Here is an 18833-nt window from a genome sequence, read left to right as displayed (position 1 = left end):
CAACCAAATCTCTATCCATGTCAATACCCCTACCCCCAATACCATGTGCTCTAATTTTGCGCACTAATCTCCTGTGTGGGACCTTATCAAAGGCTTTCTGAAAGTCCAGATACACTGCATCCACTGGCTCTCCTTCATCCATTTTACTTGTGACATCCTCAAAAAATTCCACATTAGTCAAGCAGGATTTCCTGAATCCATGTTGACTTGGACCAATCCTTTTACTGTCCCTGGACAGAGTCGAGGGAGGAGGTATAGTGAGGAAGGACTCAAAAGGGAAAGGCGTTACCAACCGAAATACGGTTGCAACATTCGGGATGATGTTTGGGCGATCAGTGAAGGACTCTGCACCCCCCTCCACCGGGCTTTCACCAATACATCCGGCGCGGCATTTCCCCTCCCCCCCTCAACCTCGCCTTTTACGTCAACAGTCAGGCTGCGTGGAATGACGTCAGCTTGCGCAGGGCGGCGCCAAATGCCTGAATCAGAAAGGGTGGGAAGTCAAAAGGAAAGGCAGGACAAAATAAAATCAAGTGATCAAAATGCGAAAACATTCACTCCCGATAAAAAAAATCCATCCGAATGAAATAAAACCCACCTGCTTTCGATCATATCGCGGCGTTTTACAATGTTCCTCACAAAACCTGGCTTGGAACCTCACCTGAAGGAGCCGGCGTCCCTTCATCCCGCCGGGCTGGTCCACCGACGTCAGCGGCTCCCCCTCCGCCGGGAGGCGAGTGGCAGCGTCCTGGTCGTACAAAGACCGTGCATGCGCACTGCCCCCAGGCTAGTACACCATTTGTACGTTAGTTAACTCCTTTAGTCCGACACTGACTTTTACAGCTGTATTTATCTCGGTGAGTCCTTTGTGTCGAATCCTTCCTCCCGGTTCATCGGTGAAATTACGGTTAAATCGAGTGGAATAGGTGGTCGCCTCTGTCGCCCGAGCGAGGCTCGATACGGAGGGCTGCGGGGTGGTGGGGGGTGAGCCGCCGGAGTACCGGGGTAGTGTTGGGGAGCCGCGGGGTGGTGTTGGGGAACCGCGGGGTGGGGGAAGGTGGTGGAGGAGCCGTTGAACCGGGCGCGGGCGACCCTCGCGCCGCTCCTGGCGTCTGTTGGATCGACGAGCGCGTTTGAAAACAGTCCGGTTTGTTCCTGTTGAAGCTGGTTTGTAGGGATGGCTGGTGGTGGGGGAATAAGATGGGGTGGCGGCCTGGGGAAAGAGGAGGGATTGAGAATGTAGGAGAGAACGGGCCAGGAACGAGGGGCGGCTGGAGGGCGAGCAGTAGGAGGTGGGTGGCCCGGGGGGGGGGGATAGTGGAAAGTCCCAGGCCATCCCCTGGATCGCCAGCTTCTCGAACTGCTTCGCCCTACTGCTCCCAGCGCACTGTTTTTCCGATGGTCCGAGATTCGGTGTGTTTGGTTTTAAAACGGTGTCGGCTTTTGCCCCGGCCACTTTTTTCTCTACATTGTACACGTGCCTCCGCCATTACCGCACCTGGATTTCGCCGGCCACACTCGGTGACGAAGGAGGCGGGCTTTCCTCCTGCTCCACACAAACATCAGGCAGCGTGCGGGAAGCAGATACTGGTCAGGAAATGAGGCGACGGTGTAAAATCTCCAGATAGTCGAAGACCACTTAACACCCAATTCTAGGAGGAACTGAGCGGGTCAGGCAGTATCTGAGGAGGGAAATGGACAAAGGGCGTTTCGGGTCGGGACCCCTGAGTCTGAAGAAACGTTGGGACCGGAATCGTCGCCTGTCTTCCCTTCCCAGATGCTACCCGACCCGGCAATTTCCTCCAGCTCTTTGTTTTACTCAAGATTCCAGCATCTGCAGTTTCTTGTGTCTCGCAGGTCGCCAAATGGATCCTGGGCATTCCACAGATTTTTTAATTTACTTGCTTAATTGCCAAGAATGTCATTTTAAGGCTCCAGTAAATGAAGTGCGCTGATCTGGGGCAGATAAGTTAGGGGTTACCACTCTTAATATTGTTAGACCACGCTGCACCAATTGAGAGTAATTTGTCGGCTGTTATGTTTGGAACCGGTTCAATTGAATGAAGATTTAGCTTTATGGGGGATTTTAAAGGACCTAATGCCACGTACCCCACAGAAGAAATGAATAGTGCAAATTAAAGTGATTTTGTGACTGCCTTAACCTGAGAAATAGTTTGAATTTCCCCTATCATTCTAAAGTGAGAATCTCCCTGAAAACAATACGGTTTTTAAATTAAAGGCTGGTAAATCCACCATTTTTTAAATTTCTAATTGTTTTCAAATATCGAAAGGTGTTTGAGTAAGGGAAAAAAAAGAAATAATTAGGATTGACATTGTCATAAAAATGTCTACATTTCTCTTGAGTATGTCCTGTCACTTTGGAATACAACTTTTTTATGGTGGTCTAGTTAACTGGCAGAAACACAAGAGACATTTCCTATTTTTTAAAGTTATTTTATTTTGTGCCTTTATCATGGGGTGGTGAGCTTCACGAATAATTAAATGTTCCTTTTATTATTTTACAGTTTGAGCACAACCTTATTAACCTCTATTGTTTGTTTTCTTGTCAAGTTTTTTTGTTGCCCCAACTAAAAGAGGAACCATATGTTCCACAGAAATATTCCAAATCTTGTCAAGTTTTTTTGTTGCCCCAACTAAAAGAGGAACCATATGTTCCTCTTTTAGTTTGGGCAACAAAAAAACGTGACAAGATTTGGAATATTTCTGTACAAATGTCCTGTCGTGAAGGTTCTTGACTATAGTAATTTATAGTATAGTATAGTATTTGCCTTCTATTATAATGCATTGGATATGTGTAGTATATCCATGTTTGCTGCTATAAAGTTGAGGAATTAATTATCTGTTGGAGGAGTGTAGTGCCTGCAAAAGGATATTTTGGGAGGGGTTGTGGTTAGATGGAGTATAACTTGAAATCTGAGATTATAAGGCAGATTTTTAAATCCTTAAAAATTCTTGGGTGCAGGCTATCTGGTCCAGCTGATTTCTTTGTCTTTCTCCTGTGAGTTTCTCTGATACTTTATCTTTGTGATTGGGGTTTTACACATTTCTCCGTGTTTTGGGAAACTTACTCCATCTTTCATTGGGTTATTTGCACTATCTTCCGTGGTGAAAACTGGTGCAGAAAAAATAGATTTAACATAAATACCATTTCTTTGTTTTTATTCACTCGGCTTGTTCTCGAGGGAACAGAGGAAGCCAGAGGAAGGAATATAAGGGTGGCGGAGGATTGAAGTAGAGAAATTAGTGTCACTCAAGCTGGGCCACGGGGAAGGGATGGGAGGGGTGTTACCTAAAATTGGAGCATTCAATGTTCACACTGTTATGTTGTAAGCTACCCATGCAGAATATGAAGTGCTGTTCCTCCAGTTTATGTGGCCTCACTCTGTCAATGGAGGCGGCCCAGAACATAGAGGTCAGTATGGGAATGCTAAAATAGTTAGCAACCAGGAGATCTAGCGTGCCATGGCGGATTGAGCACGTATTCAAAGGTTGCCTAGTCTATGCTTGGTAAGAGGAGGAGCATGTGAAGCACTGTCTCACCTGGAAGGGCTCCTGGGGTCCCTGGATGTGAGGAAGGCGGTATGGGGACTGGTTTTACATCTATTGTTGCTGGGGAAAGTACCTGGGGAGGGGGTTGTTTGGGTGGGAAGAGATCAGTAAACCAAGGTATTGCAGAGGGAGCAGTCTCAGTGGAAAGGGGTGGAGATGGGAAGTTTTTACTGGTGGGATCATGTTGATGGTGGGTGGAATATCAGTGAATGAGGTGTTGGATGTGGAGGCTGCTGGGCTGAAAGATGAGGATGAGGGGAACTCTATCCATGTTTCATCTGGGTGGGAACTGTGGAGTCAGAGCAGAACTATGGAAGATGTGGGTGAGGGATTCATCTATGACAGCGGGAGAGAAACCACATTTACTGGAGAAAGAGCAAGCCTCATGTCCTAGAATGGAAAGCCTGATCTTGGGAACAGGTGGCCTAGGTGGAGAGGTTAAGAGTAGGGATAGTGCCTTTCCAAAAGCTAGGGTGGGAGGTGAAGTAATCCAGATAACTGGGAGATGATAGGTTTATTGTAGATGTCTGTCGACAATCTGTCCCTTGAGATGGAGGCAGGTCAAAAAAGGGGAGAGGTGTCAGATGGTCCAAGTGAATTTGAATGCAGAGTGAAGGTTTGTGGTAAAGTTAATTAAATCAACAAGTACTGCACAGACACAGGAGGCAACCCCGTTGAAGTCATTGATGTAGTGAAAAAAGAGTTGTGAGGGAGGGGGGGTGCCAATGTCCATTTTGAACAAGGGTTGTTTATCAATAAAAAGACACATCACTGGAGCCCATGCAAGTGCCCATGGGTATACCTTTAACTTGAAGAAAGTGAAAGGGGTCAAAAGAAAAGTTGTTGAGGGTGTTCTGCCAGGCAGAGGAGAATGTCAGCAGAGGGAAAGTGATTGGGTTTCTGTTCAAGGAAGAACTGGAGGGTCTTGTCCTTCCTGTGGGGGACTGGAGGTATAAAAGGACTGAACGTCCATGGTAAAGATGGGGCAATGGGGGTCTCGGAATTAAAGGTTTTTGAATTGAAGGGTGTGTGAGGTATCTTGGATTTGGGTTGCAAGGGACTGGACAACGGGGGATAGGATGGAATCAAGGTATTTACAAATGTGTTCTTTGGGGCAGGCAGAAGCAATGGGTCTGCCAGGGATTTTGGGAAGGTGATAGAAGTGCAGTATAGGGATGGGGAATGATTAAGTTGGAAACTGGAGGGGAGATTGTCAGAGGTGATGAATCAGTAATGGTCTTGGAGATGGTGGCCTAGTTTTCCTCTGAGGTGTCACAGTTGGAGCATGATAATGGTCAGCCTGCCAAACTGCAGCAGAGACTCTTGTTGGTGGGTTTGATTGTTACCAAGTGGGTGGGAGGGCTGTAGATTCAGAGGGGTGATTAGAAACGGTAAGTGGATAGGAACATGTATGCATATTAAGGGGAGTTTACATGCACATTACCTATTTTCATTGCTTGTACTTTGTTCTCTTGTAAATTTTTCCTTAATGATCATGCTCCGAGAAACCAATCTTTGCCCAATGTGCGAGAGAATAGAGTTGGTATAAGACAATAACTGCAGATGCTTGTACAAATCGATGGTATTTATTCACAAAATGCTGGAGTAACTCAGCAGGTCAGGCAGCATCTCAGGAGAGAACGAATGGGTGACGTTTCGGGTCGAGACCCTTCATCAGACTGATGTCAGGGGGGGGCGGGACAAAGGAAGGATATAGGTGGAGACAGGAAGATAGAGGGAGATCTGGGGAGGGGGAGGGGAAGAGAGGGACAGAGGAACTCTAAAGTGGGAGAAGTCGATGTTCATACCACTGGGCTGGTGATCACTATATCTATGATACGGCACCCCCTGTGAAGGCAATATTTGAGCTAAGATTAGCATTAGCTCGAACAGTTACCAAATTATTGCTCTTTTTCTGCAATTGCAAGTTGGTGTGACAGGGCTTCAAGAATAATTGCCCAGCTGATCTTAATTAGTTACATCCTGCAATTGCAGTTTATTTCTCATTGCTGCTCTGGAGTGGAAGTATGGATGTATATGATCACGTTTTTGGGGTGCAACTTTAATTTTATAGTGTCAGATTTGTGCATTTGCTGCCAGGGCTAAGGCTTAAAATGGATTGTGTAAAATTAACTTGAAGATGAAATGGAAAAAGGTTAACAGACAAAACTTATACTTTGAAACTTGTAACTAAAGTCCTCATCAGGCATCTGCCTATTCTATACCACCATGTTGTTCTCTTCATAGAAACAAATGCAAATTCACATTGCAGAGTTCTTGAGTTTGTTGCCTTGCAGTGTACTACAGCCAATTGGGTAGGTCTAAACTGGACAGGATAAATTGACACCTCAATTGACTTTCAACTATTAGTGGGATGATTAAAGGTCATAATATAAGAAGATAACTGCAGATGCTGGTACAAATCGATTTATTCACAAAATGCTGGAGTAACTCAGCAGGTCAGGCAGCATCTCGGGAGAGAAGGAATGGGTGACGTTTCGGGTCGAGACCCTTCTTCAGACTGATGTCGGGGGTGGGACAAAGGAAGGATATAGGTGGAGACAGGAAGATAGAGGGAGATCTGGGAAGGAGGAGGGGAAGGGAGGGACAGAGGAGCTATCTGAAGTTGGAGAAGTCGACGTTGGAAAGGTCATTGTTGGGTTACGTATTCTGAATGCTCAGTTTGAGTTTTACTAGGATTGCTCACTGACAGCTTTTGTTCAAATAGGACAAAAGGGGTGAGTTTTGTGAGTTGGATGACTTCATGGGGGCATGCATATATGATATTTTCAAAAACCTTGCAGAATTAAAATGTGAAGCTTCTGATTAGAATAATTCTTAGTGCAGTATATATGAAAATCTGTCATATAACCACCGGAATTACTGAAGGAAATCCGTGGAGTGTCCTGAGCTTGACTGCCTATTTTGTGTGACTGTCAGAAATAAGGCTGGTTGTGCGGATGGGACTATTTAATTGCATCTGTAACATCTCCCAGCAATCTGCGCCAATGTAAATAGGTAATATTGTCATCTCTGGTGCGGGGAGGGATACATGGTTAATAGGGGAGGACCAATACTGACTTCTATCAACAATTAATTTATTGGAACGTGTCACAGGCTGGGTTTTTTTTCCCCAATTGCTTGCAATTTATTTGTGACTAGCTGGTATTGTGGTTATCAATGTAGGGTAAAAATGATTTTAGTACCAACAATGGAACTAGTATATAATAAAAGCAAGGATCGATGGGATGCTAAGCGTGGTGTCTTTTCCAGTGAGCGTTCTATCAACCAAACGGGCTTAAGCATCACATTGGAGGGGGAATTTAAACATCCAGGCATGGTTTTCACCTTGTCAATACAGTATATCCAATATACACTGATGAACCAAAACATTATGATCATTGACAGGTGGAGTGAATAACATTGATTATCTTGTTACAATGGCATCTGTCAAGGGGTGGGATATATTAGACAGCAAGTGAACAGTCAGTTCTTGAAGTTGATGTGTTGGATGCAGGAGAAATGGGCAGGAGTAAAGACCTGAGCGACTTTGACAAGGGGCAAATTGGGATGACCAGACAACTGGGTCAGAGCATCTCTGAAACAGCAAGGCTTGTGGGGTGCTCCCGGTCAGCAGTGGTGAGTACCTACCAACAGTGGTCTGAGGAGGGACAAACCAAAAACTGGCAACAGGGTGTTGGGCGCCCAAGGCTCATCGACGTGCGAGGGCAACGAAGGCTATCCCGTCTGGTCCGAACTGGCAGAAGGTCTACTGTGGCACAAGTCACAGAAAATTTTAATGGTGGTCATGGGAGGAATGTGTCACAATACACAGTGCATCGCACCCTGCTGCGTATGGGGTTGAGTAGCCGCATACCGGTCAGATTGCCCATGATGACCCCTGTCTACCGTCGAATGCGCCTACGTTGGGTACGCGAGCTTCGTAACTGGACCTTGGAGCAGTGGAAGAAGGTCGTCAAGTCCGATGAGTCCCGTTTTCTTTTAGATAACATGGATGGCCATGTACGTGTGCGTTGTTTACCTGGGAAAATGATGGCACCAGGATGCACTGTGGGAAGATGACAAGCCGGAGGGGGTGTTCTGCTGGGAAACCCTGGGTCCGGCCATTTATGTGGACGTCAATTTGACACGTGTCTCCTACCTAAACATCGTTGCAGACCAGATACACCCCTTCATGGCAATGGTATTCCCTGATGGCAGTGGCCTCTTACAGCAGGATAAAGCGCCCTGCCACACTGCACACATTGTTCGGGAATGGTTTGAGGAACATGATGACGTGTTCACGGTGTTGCCCTGGCCTCGAAATTCTCCAGATCTCAATCTTATTGTGCTGCATTGACAAGTCCGATCCACGGTGGCTCCACCTCACAACTTACAGGACTTGAAGGATCTGCTGCTAATGTTTTGGTGCCAGATCCCACAGGATACCTTCAGGAGTCTTGTCAAGTCCATGCCTCGGTGGGTCGGCGCTGTTTTGGCGGCACAAGGAGGACGAACAGCATATTAGGCAGGTGATCATAAAGTTTTGGCTCATCAGTGTATTTTGGTATAATATATTGAAAGTTACTATAAATGCATGGAAAGACAGCCGAAATATGCAATCCAAGCTTTTTAATTGTTGAAAAGCGAATCTGATCTCTTCAGAGTGTTGATCAGAGAAACACTTGTCAGGGCAGGTGGGAGATTGTCCCCATTCTTTGAGGTCCCAACTAAGCCTATAAGACCATTAATTTGGAATATCACAGGATTTGATGGGATAATTTCTACCTGTATTGAGTGAAAGTCAAATCAACAACCTTCAAGAATCTCCCTTTTGTCCAGATCTCATTGGCTTGCCTTTCTATTGTAAAGCTACTCTCTGGCTACTTAGTTTACAATCTGAATAGTGCATGCCAACATTTTGAGGCTTCAACAGAACCTTCCTTTGCCCTCAGAAGGATGAAGGCAGTGTGAATGGTAATGCCACTTGCAACTTTCCCTTGGAATCAAAATATCCTGAATTGCCACTTTCTTGAATGAATTGCCACTTTGTAGGAAACTTGTATTTTAAAAAAAAATCTTCAGTTTAAGTACTAAGTTTAAGTAGGCAACATGAGGCTGGTTGGGAAGAGGCTATGAGTTGGTTTTGTCAGCACATAAAACCTAAATATTTTAAAGTTGCTGTCATGTTGGGTCCATATGGAATACAGGAACAGATCTTCAATTTGTATTCACCTGGTGAGCTACATCTGCCACCAGTAATCACAAAAAAGATAATGATATCATGATGGGCCTGAAATGAAGTTGGATTGTCTTTTCTATGTGTAAGATGAGGTACTTGTGAAGATTTGCTGTGTTTCAGTGCAACAATTAAAACAGACTTGGGGCAATTATTCTTGACCTATATTGTATAAAACAAAATTGGTGCTTATTGTGCTTTTGGTTTCGGTAGATAAAGTGGGGAACTATTTTTTTGTATATTCTACAATCGCTGGAGTGAAGATACTCCCAGATGCTGTTAAGTTGATGAAGTTTTAAACATTTGCTGTGAAGTGTAAGCCCAAACTGCCTCTACTGTTTTGGCTTGTGCTAACTATTAAAGAGCAATCTATTATCTCAATTCTTATCACTTTTTTGATTCATTATTCAGTTTTTTCCTGAAGGGTAGCATTGATTCTATTTCCTTGTCGGTACATTTCAAATCCTTAACAGGGTTGCCTTCTGTTTTAATTGACCACCATTGCCTACTGGTTATCGATTCCAGTATTGCATCACTTTTCAATCACCTAATGCAAGTAAGATGATCTGATAAAGATAGTCGACCTGCTGCATTGCAGTTCCTCGGACCAGGTTCATTCCTAGGTTCTAATCTTGTTTAAAATTTGCATGTTCTTTGACAGTGGCCTTCGATATGATCTGATTTTTGCTCTCATCGTAAAGATGTGCAGGTTGATAGGTTAATTGGCCAATGTAACTGATCCCCAATTTGTATGAATGGTAGAATATTGGAGTTGATGGGAATGTAGGATGAATAAAGTGGGTTTGGGAAAGATTAATGTAAATATGGGTGGTTGGTGAGGATTTGGTAGGCTGAAGAGCCTGTTCCCATGTTGTATACTTGACTCCATTTACTCAAAGCTTTTAATTTAAACATCTCATTCAATTTTTAGCTCTTTTTAGAGAATAATTCCAACTCTTCTACTATATTTGCTATTGTTATCTGTAATCTCCAATAATAATAATAATAATAATAATAATCATTTATTGTCATTGCAACGAGTACAACGAAATTAAAAAAATAGCCAATCCTGACGGTGCGTACAAACATATATGCAATAAATGCAAAACAAATAAATACAATTATATTAAGTACAACAGTGTTGCCTATTGCAGAAGGTAGTGTTCAGTTCTCGTATGGCCCTGGGGTAAAAACTGTTCTTAAGTCTGTTTGTTCGGGATTTGATCGACCTGAAACGTCGACCAGAGGGCAGATGAACAAACAGACGGTGGCCGGGGTGGGATGGATCTTTTATTATTTTGCCTGCTCTACTGAGGCAGCGTAGGCTGAACAGGTGCTCCAGGGAGGGCAGTGAGCAGCCGATGATCTTCTGGGCCGTCGTGATGACCCTCAAGGTGGTAAATCGTTTGCACCCTTTCGTATCCATAAACATCAACTCTGCCAACTAGTTTTGTATAGATCAGCAGAACCGTTTTTTAAAAATTGCTATCACTTGTTTACAGTTGCTTTTTTTGTACTTCACCCTACTCTGGTGCCTTCAAAGAGAAATTCGTAATAAATTAGCATAAGGTGACTGTTGGTTTGTACCTGGTTTGCTGTTTGAAACCCAGCAATTGGTAATGCTGTAGGACTTTTGGACCGCCAGGTCATTGTGCCATGAAGTGAGTATATAAGCAATGTATATCTTGGGGCAAAATCAGACTTTTCTGAGACTTGGAATTTCAAGGTTGCAAGGTAGCACTAGTATGTGGTGACTCAAAAGTGAATCTTTGATTATCCACTACAAACTCCCTTTTAGTTGTGCATAATTGTACTAAGCAGTATGATTTGACTGGGTAGCACACAATTACGTGAACTGCAGGTCTAGCAATAGAATGTTTTCCTGCCATATACTTCCAATCTAACATTGGGTGCTTTGGTAATGCGAATAACAGGGCAGATGGGTTACCTGAGGACTAGGAAAGAAAACTGCAGATGCTGGTTTAAATCGAAGATAGACACAAAATGCTGGAATAACTCATCGGGTCAGGCAGCATCTGAGACTGAAGATGGGTCTCGACCTGAAACGTCACCTATTCCTTCTCTCCAGAGATGCTGCCTGACCCACTGAGTTACACCAGCATTTTGTGTCTACCTTCCATCAAGGGCTTCTGTGTACATCAAACCCAGGCCCTGTTAAGTTTTCTTATGCCCTATACACGGTCCATCAGCCCTGGTTGAAATGTTAAAATTTCGCTATTGTGTTCTATATTCTAGCTTGTTGAAAATCATAAATCAATGAATTTTCTGAACTGGTTCAGACAGAAGAGGATTATATAAACTTTTTGCTCTCTTGACAGGGTGTCTTTTATGAATAATCCAAAGCAGCAGAAGCCAACGCTAACTGGCCAGCGTTTTAAAACTAGGAAAAGAGGTACGTTTCTGAAGATAAATGTAAAACAGCACAGTAGTGCAACCAATAAAATTGCTTCTTGTTGGCTTCAGCAACCTCTGTTTAATCCTGGTTTCTTTGCTTGTGTTCTCTCTGAGAGTAGGATCCCTCTGCATTAGTTTCCTTCCATCATAAAAACACCTTTTGGTCGATAAGCTAATCAGCCATTATAAATTCTCCCTTGTGTGTAGGTGAATGATCAGGATAGGGGAGTAGAGAAATGCCCATTTCCACGAGTTTAACTGTTAATTAAGTTTAACTATTGCTGATTTTATTTTTTCATAAGTTGGTGCAGGTCAGCGAGTACAAATTGGACTGGGATGTGCAGAAATTTGGTTTATCTGAATCCTACAAAAATAATAAAAATCACTATATGGCTGTCAATCTGTTCTTCAAAGACAATTATTAATATTAATGCACCCACACCCAAAGATTCACCCTCAAATCCAGATTTCATAAAAGCAAAGTAGAATTGGGAACTAGAAACTATATCAGAATTTGATGCATATTATTTGAATAGTATCCATTCGTTAGACATAACTAAACATAACACAAAAAGTAAGGAAATTTGTGTTTGGTAGATTATTTCTTTGTTGTAACAATGCTTCTTGGCAATAAATCTTATACCGTTGGACAGCCTGTTTATTTCCCTTTTAAATGGTGCCACATTTGTAAGGAACATGCATTTGTGGGATGAGCAGCAGAGCTGAGTATGTGGGTTGCGCCCATGAAAAATCTGCCAAATCTTCTCTGCCAATGCCAAACAGCTTATTCTGCCATTGACTCTTGTTCGGTGTTGTTTGGTGGATTGGATGATTGAAGTCTGAAGAAACAAGACATATTGCCAATTTAACAATTTATTCATTTAATAAACAGGAGCCTCAGTAGCGTGTGGAAGAACCATACACAGCCACAACAGCCTGGCACCTCCTCCTCATGCTGGTCACCAGCCTGGTCACACACTGTTGTGGGATGGCATCCCATTCTTCAACCAGCATTTGTCGCAAGTCAGCCAACGTGGTTGTGTTGGTCACTCTGGCACGAACAGCACGCCCAAGCTGATCCCACAAGTGTTCAATGGGGTTGAGGTCAGGACTGCTGGCAGGCTATTCCATCCTCTCCACTCCCAAATTCTGGAGGTAGTCTCTGAGAAACCCTGCTCTGTGGGGGCGAGCATTGTCATCTTGGAGGATAGAGTTCGGTCCCAGACTGTGGAGATATGGGATTGCCACTGGTTGCAGAATCTCATCTCGATATCTCTCTGCATTGAGATTGCCTCCAATGATGACAAGCCTCGTTTTTCCAGTGAGGGAGATGCCGCCCCACACCATCACACTGCCTCCACCAAAAGATGTTACTCTATCGGTGCAGCAATCAGCATAGCGTTCTCCGCGTCTTCTCCACACTTTGACCCTATGATCCAACTGCCGTAGGCAGAATCTGGACTCATCGCTGAACATAACGTTCCTCCACATGTTCAGGTTCCAGTGCACGTGTTGCCGACACCAGCGCAAACGGGCCTGACGGTGAAGGGCAGTCATGGCAGGCCTCCTGGCAGCCCTATGAGACCGGAGATCGGCTGCGTGCAGTCTGTTCCGAATTGTCTGGGCAGAGAGCCGTAGGGCATATCGTCCTGCAAACCTTGACTGCAAATCTGTAGAAGACAGCCTACGGTTCCTAAGTGCTGACAGGGTGAGGAAACGGTCTTCTTCGGGTGTCGTCTTCTTGGGACGCCCACTTCGCGGCCTGTCTCTGACATTCCCCCGTTATATGGAATTTGGCCTTCACTTTGGAGATGGTACTAGGGCTCACTCCAAATAATGCCGCAACTTGGTTTTGCGGAACACCAGCTTGAAGTTGCCCTATCGCACGGGCCCTATCCAGATCAGTCAAACGTGGCATGCCGATTCTTGGAGCAGACACCTACTGACCACTGTAGCAGGGCCCATGCTCACAGATGCTGCCAATCAGGTACCAGAAGCTCAAAACAAGAGTCAATAGCAACAGCAGAATAAGCTGTTTGGCATTGGCAGAGATTTGGCAAATTTTTCATGGGCGCAACCCATATACTCAGCTCTGCTGCTCATCCCACAAATGCATGTTCCTTACAAATGTGGCACCATTTAAAAGGGAAATAAACAGGCTTTCCAACGGTATAAGATTTATTGCCAAGAAGCATTGTTACAACAAAGAAATAATCTACCAAACACAAATTTCCTTACTTTTTGTGCTATGTTTACATATATATACTATCGAGTCTGAAGAAAAGGTCCCGACCCAAAACGTCACCCATTCCTTCTCTCCAGAGATGCTGCCTGTCCCGCTGAGTTACTCCAGCATTTTGTGTCTATCTTCGATTTAAACCAGCATCTGCAGTTCTTTCCTACACATAACTATATTTTGTATCGCTGTCCATACAGATCCAATAATGTTCACATAATGCTACCATAATTAAACGAGTGTAACATGTACTGTCTTGTTAAGGAACATTTGCTTGCATTTCTATAACTTTCCTATCTTAAATTGTTTGAATGTTTATGGGAAAAGTGTTAATTTCAGTAAGCCATGTCTTACCTGGGGAGTGCCCGTAGTATTTACTTTGAAATATATCTTTACTGATCTAATGATGACAGTAGGAGCTCAAATGGCATTTGTTGCACTACTGTAGCAGTTGGCTACATTTCACTGTGTTATACTAGTTGATATCAGAGTAGCTGTTTGTTCTTTGGTGTAAAACTGCTAAACAATTAAGGTCTTAACAACATAATTCTGCAGATTTAGTAGCATTTTACTCGAAATGAAGGGCAGTTGTATTCTAATTATTTTCCATTGCTAACAATGGGCTCCTTAACATGCAGATGAAAAAGAGAAGTTTGAGCCTACTCAGTTCCAAGATTCTATTATCCAAGGTTTGAATGAAAATGGCAGTGATTTGGAAGCTGTAGCAAAGTTTCTTGATGCTTCTGGAGCAAAACTCGACTATCGTCGCTATGCTGAGACTCTATTTGATATCCTGGTTGCCGGTGGGATGCTGGGTAAGTTTTCACTTAATTATTGTGACTTTTTAATCTGCTCTTGACATTTGTTATAGCATTGTAGGATGACTAAAATTTAGTGACTTTTGTGTGGCTGGGAGGAATTTAATCCTGAAATCTGTTCCAACATAAACTAATCAGAACTGTACCAGTTCTGCCATGCTTAATTATTTCCTGGATTTTATAAATGGATTTATTTGGAATAATGATTGCTACAACATAGTGAGAGAATTTGAGTATAGGAGCAAGGAGATCCTACTGTAGTTGTACAGGGCCCTGTGGAAATCATGCTGGGGGTATTGTGTGCAGTTTTGGTCTCCTTATTTGAAGAAGGACATTCTTGCTATTGAGGGAGTGCAGCATAACTGGGTTCACCTGATTAATTCCTGGGGTGGCTGGACTGACATGGTGAAGGAATGGATCGACCGGCTTATATTCACTGGAATTTAGAAGGATGAGAGGGGATCTTATAGAAACATAAAATTCTTAAGAGATTAGACAGGCTAGATGCAGGAAAAATGTTCCCCATGTTGGAGTCCAGCACCAGGGGGTCCCAACTTAAGAATAAGGGGTAGGCCATTTAGGACTGAAATGAGGAAAAACTTTTTCACCCAGAGAGTTGTGAATCTGTGGAATTCTCAGCCACAGAAGGCAGTGGAGGCCAATTCACTGGATGTTTTCAAGAGTTAGATATAGCTCTTGGGGCTAACGGAATCAAGGGATATGGGAAAAAGCTGGAACGGGGTACCGATTTTGGATGATCAACCATGATCCTATTGAATGGTGATGCCGGCTTAAAGGGCCGAATGGCCTTCTCCTGTACCTATTTTCTATGTTTCTATAGAACAGTACAGCACCTCAGCCCAAAATAGCTGTGTTGAACATGATGTCAAGGTAAACTAACCTCATCTGCCTGCACATGATACATATCCTTCCATTCCCATCATATCCATGTGCCTGTCTAAAATCTGCTGAAAGCCAATATTGTACCGGCTTCCACTGCCATTGGCACCACTTTCCAGGCACCAAAGAAACGTGGCCCACACATCTCCTTTAAATCTCCCCCCACCCCCTTATAAAGCTATGCCCCCCTAGACTTTGATATATCCACTCTAGAAAAAGGGTTTTCCTTGTGTGGCGCACATAAATTTTATATACTTCTATCATATCTCCCCTCAACCTTCAGAGAAAACAATCCGAGTCTGTCTAGCCTCTTGTAGCTCAAAACCCTCTAATCCAGGCATCATATTGGTAAACCACCTCTGCACTCTTTTCAAAGCCTCCACTTTCTTCCTGTAATGGCGCACCAGATCTGCATGCAACACTCCAAACACTGCTTAACCAAGTCCTATAAAGATGCATCATGACTTCCTGACGAAGGGTCTGAAGAAGGATCTTGACTGGAAACGTCACCCATCCCTTCTCTCCAGAGATGCTGCCTGTCCCGCTGAATTATTTCCAGTATTTGTGCCCATCTTTGATTTAAACCAGCATCTGCAGTTCTTCCCTCACATGATTTCTTGACTCTTGTACTCGAAGCTTCCACCAATAAGGCAAGCATACCATTAGCTGCCTTTACCACTCTTATCTACTTGTTTTGTTGTGTAATGTCGGTTTCAGGAAGCTACGGACGGATTTCAAGATTCCTCTTTTACTTCATTGCTGTTTGAGGTCTTGCCTTTGATTGCATACTTCTCCTTGCATTCAACCTCCCAAAGTACAACACCTCACCTGCTTGGATTAAACTCTATCTGCCATTTCTGTGGCTGATCTATAACCAGCTGCATACTTTTACAGTTTTTCTCGTCATCTGCAACTCTAGCAATCTGTGTTTGTGTTACGGGTGCGCTCGCACACTTCCATTCCAACAATCTGTCTTGTACAAGTAATAGATGATAGGTGCAGGAGTAGGCCATTTGGTCCTTCGAGCCAGCACTGCCATTCAACGTGATCATGGCTGATCATTCACAATCACTACCCTGTTCTTGCCTTCTCCCCATACCCCCTGACTCCACTATCTTTAAGAGCTCTATCTAGCTCTCTCTTGAAAGCATCCAGAGAATTGGCCTCCACTGCCTTCTGAGGCAGGGAATTCCACAGATTTACAACTGACTGAAAAAAAAAATCCTCGTCTCTGTTCTAAATGGCCTACCCCTTTCTGTTAAACTGTGGCTCCTGGTTCTGGACTCCCCCAACATTGGGAACATGTTTTCTGCCTCTAACGTGCCCAATCCCTTAATCTTTTATGTTTCAAGAAGATCCCCTCTCATCCTTCGAAATTCCAGCATATACAAGCCTAGTCGCTCCAGTCTTTCAACATATGACAGTCCTGCCATTCCGGGAATTAACCTAGCTATATGCTGCACGCCCTCAATAGCAAGAATATCCTTCCTCAAATTTGGAGACCAAAACTGCTCACAGTACTCCAGGTGCAGTCTCACTAGGGCCCTGTACAACTGCAGAAGGACCTCTTTGCTCCTATACTCAACTCCTCTTGTCATAAAGGCCAACATGCCATTAGCTTTCTTCACTGCCAAGTAAGCTAGCAAGTTGTGAATAAGACAAAGTGACTGATTCTTAATCGTTTGGATCAGCTTGCCATGAGGAACTTTCTTAAATGGTTTGCTAAAATTCATGTAGACAATATCCACCCCTACCTTCATCACCTCAACCTCTCAGCGAATTGAGGATGTGAACGTTTCAAGTTATCAGTAACTTACCAGAACCAGTAAGTCCTTTTACTTATTTACGCCGCATCTGATTCCTTTCATCTGTCACCTGGGAAGAGATTCCTTCCATTTGTCACCTGGGAAGAGTCTAAAATTTGGAGAAGCCAATTGTAGTTTATGTATTTTTAGCCTTGGGATCTTATTTGTGTTTCAGCTCCAGGTGGTACACTTGCTGATAACGTGATCCGTACAGATGTATGTGTGTTCGCTGCTCAAGAAAACCTGGAGACCATACGTGCATATGCTCAGGTATGGTTTTGTGTTAACAAACTTGAGAAAACTTGTCAAGTTTGCTTAAGTTCCAGTTTGAAACAAGTATTCAAAACCTTTTGGCATATCACATTGCTTCCTTACAACTTCCCCATATTTTCCCACTGCAGACTCTCATCTTTAATTTACTCGGACGTCATCGTAAACTGTCAAATGAAAATTCATACTAATGGATTCTGGTCTGTTTTTTAGTCTAAACACTTCAGGGGTGATGACTTGCTGAAAAGGGATTAAAACACATGACAAAAAGAAAAGAAAAAATGCAGAAATACTCTGATCAGACTGCCTTTAAATAAGTGGATTTTAATATTATTTTTTAAAAAAAAATGCCTACTGCATCATATTTTTGCAGTTGAATGTGGGTTCAAGTTTTCTAGTTACATAATGAATATAAATCTTTTTAATTACTTTTTTCCACGCATTGCCCCTTTTCCAGTGTGTCTTAAACTTACTAAACTCTTACTAAATATAAGATAGACACAATGCTGGAATAACTCAGTGGGTCAGGCAGCTCTTCGTGGTTATTTGGTTCCCTTGCAAGATTATGTAACTTGACTTGAAATGATAAATTGACTTGCACTATCGATATTCAACTTGTTTCTTTCAAATGGGTAAATCTCTTCAGTCTTTATCTTCTGGATGAAAATTAATTACTTTTCCAAAACTCATGTTGCTTTGTTTGTCAGTGGATTCTGGTTTCTTGGAGCTGGTTAATTTGGGTTGTGGAAAAGTAATGATTTGGATGTTTGATTCGGTTATAACAACCTCTGCTCTGTTAATTGGAACAATGGTTTTTAAAACCGAATGCTGTGGGATGAACTGAATATTTGCACTGCAAGATTAAGTGACTAGTTTGAAATAGCTTTCAATGGCAGCACCCCTGAGTTTTATTGCATTGCATGCAATCAAACTTTGTTTTTACACCCATTAGGCAAACAATTTTTTACAATGTTTCTGACATTTTCTGTTATTTCAACTTTATTTTTTACGTTTTCTTTGCTTGACAGGTGTTCCATAAGCTGATCAGGCGTTACAAGTACCTGGAGAGAGGATTTGAAGATGAGATAAAGAAGGTCTGAATTGATTGAAATAACTCTTGCCTGCTTCAAAGCTTTATTGTTATTGGTAATATAATTCAGTTTCACAACAAGAATGAATTGTAACTGCCCCACAAGCCTGTTCCAACATTCAAGAACATGGCTGATTTTACTGACTTCATTTTCCTACCTGTTTATTCTGTCTTCCCCCGCTTCCTAATCTATTAAACAAAGAACAGTACAATGCAGGAACGGGCCCTTCAACCCACAATGTTTGTGCTGAACATGATGCCAAGTTAATCTGATCTGATAGAAACATAGAAAATAGGTGCAGGAGTAGGCCATTCAGCCCTTTGAGCCAGCACTGCCATTCTATATGATCATGGCTGATCATCCAAAATCAGTACCCCATTCCTGCTTTCTCCTCATATCCTTTGATTCCATTAGCCCTAAGAGCTATATTTAACTCTTGAAAACATCCAGTGAATTGGCCTCCACGGCCTTCTGTGGCAGAGAATTCCA

The 18833-nt window shown here is 43.2% G+C and overlaps 2 protein-coding genes across 3 annotated transcripts in view; one reads left to right on the top strand and one right to left on the bottom strand.

Annotated features, from left to right (window-relative positions):
* The window catches only part of als2b (alsin Rho guanine nucleotide exchange factor ALS2 b), a 113112-nt gene extending 112321 nt beyond the window's left edge, over positions 1-791 (bottom strand). Inside the window, exon 1 of one of the 2 annotated variants that reach the window (XM_078403513.1) lies at positions 662-791. The gene's annotated coding sequence lies outside the window, so the exon portion shown is untranslated. Of the gene's footprint in view, positions 1-598 lie in introns of both variants that reach the window. The other variant, XM_078403514.1, reaches the window with a different exon arrangement.
* Positions 718-18833, top strand: part of LOC144595817 (eIF5-mimic protein 2) — a 31844-nt gene continuing 13728 nt past the window's right edge. Inside the window, exons 1-5 of the mRNA XM_078403518.1 lie at positions 718-857; positions 11149-11222; positions 14099-14275; positions 17159-17253; positions 18282-18347. Coding sequence (XP_078259644.1) covers positions 11159-11222; positions 14099-14275; positions 17159-17253; positions 18282-18347 — 402 coding nt within the window. The 5' untranslated portion in view covers positions 718-857; positions 11149-11158. The remainder of the gene's footprint in view (positions 858-11148; positions 11223-14098; positions 14276-17158; positions 17254-18281; positions 18348-18833) is intronic.

Source organism: Rhinoraja longicauda, chromosome 8 (assembly GCF_053455715.1).
Source record: "Rhinoraja longicauda isolate Sanriku21f chromosome 8, sRhiLon1.1, whole genome shotgun sequence".
NCBI classification, from domain to species: Eukaryota; Metazoa; Chordata; class Chondrichthyes; order Rajiformes; family Arhynchobatidae; genus Rhinoraja; species Rhinoraja longicauda.
This window is presented reverse-complemented; position numbering and strand designations above follow the sequence as displayed.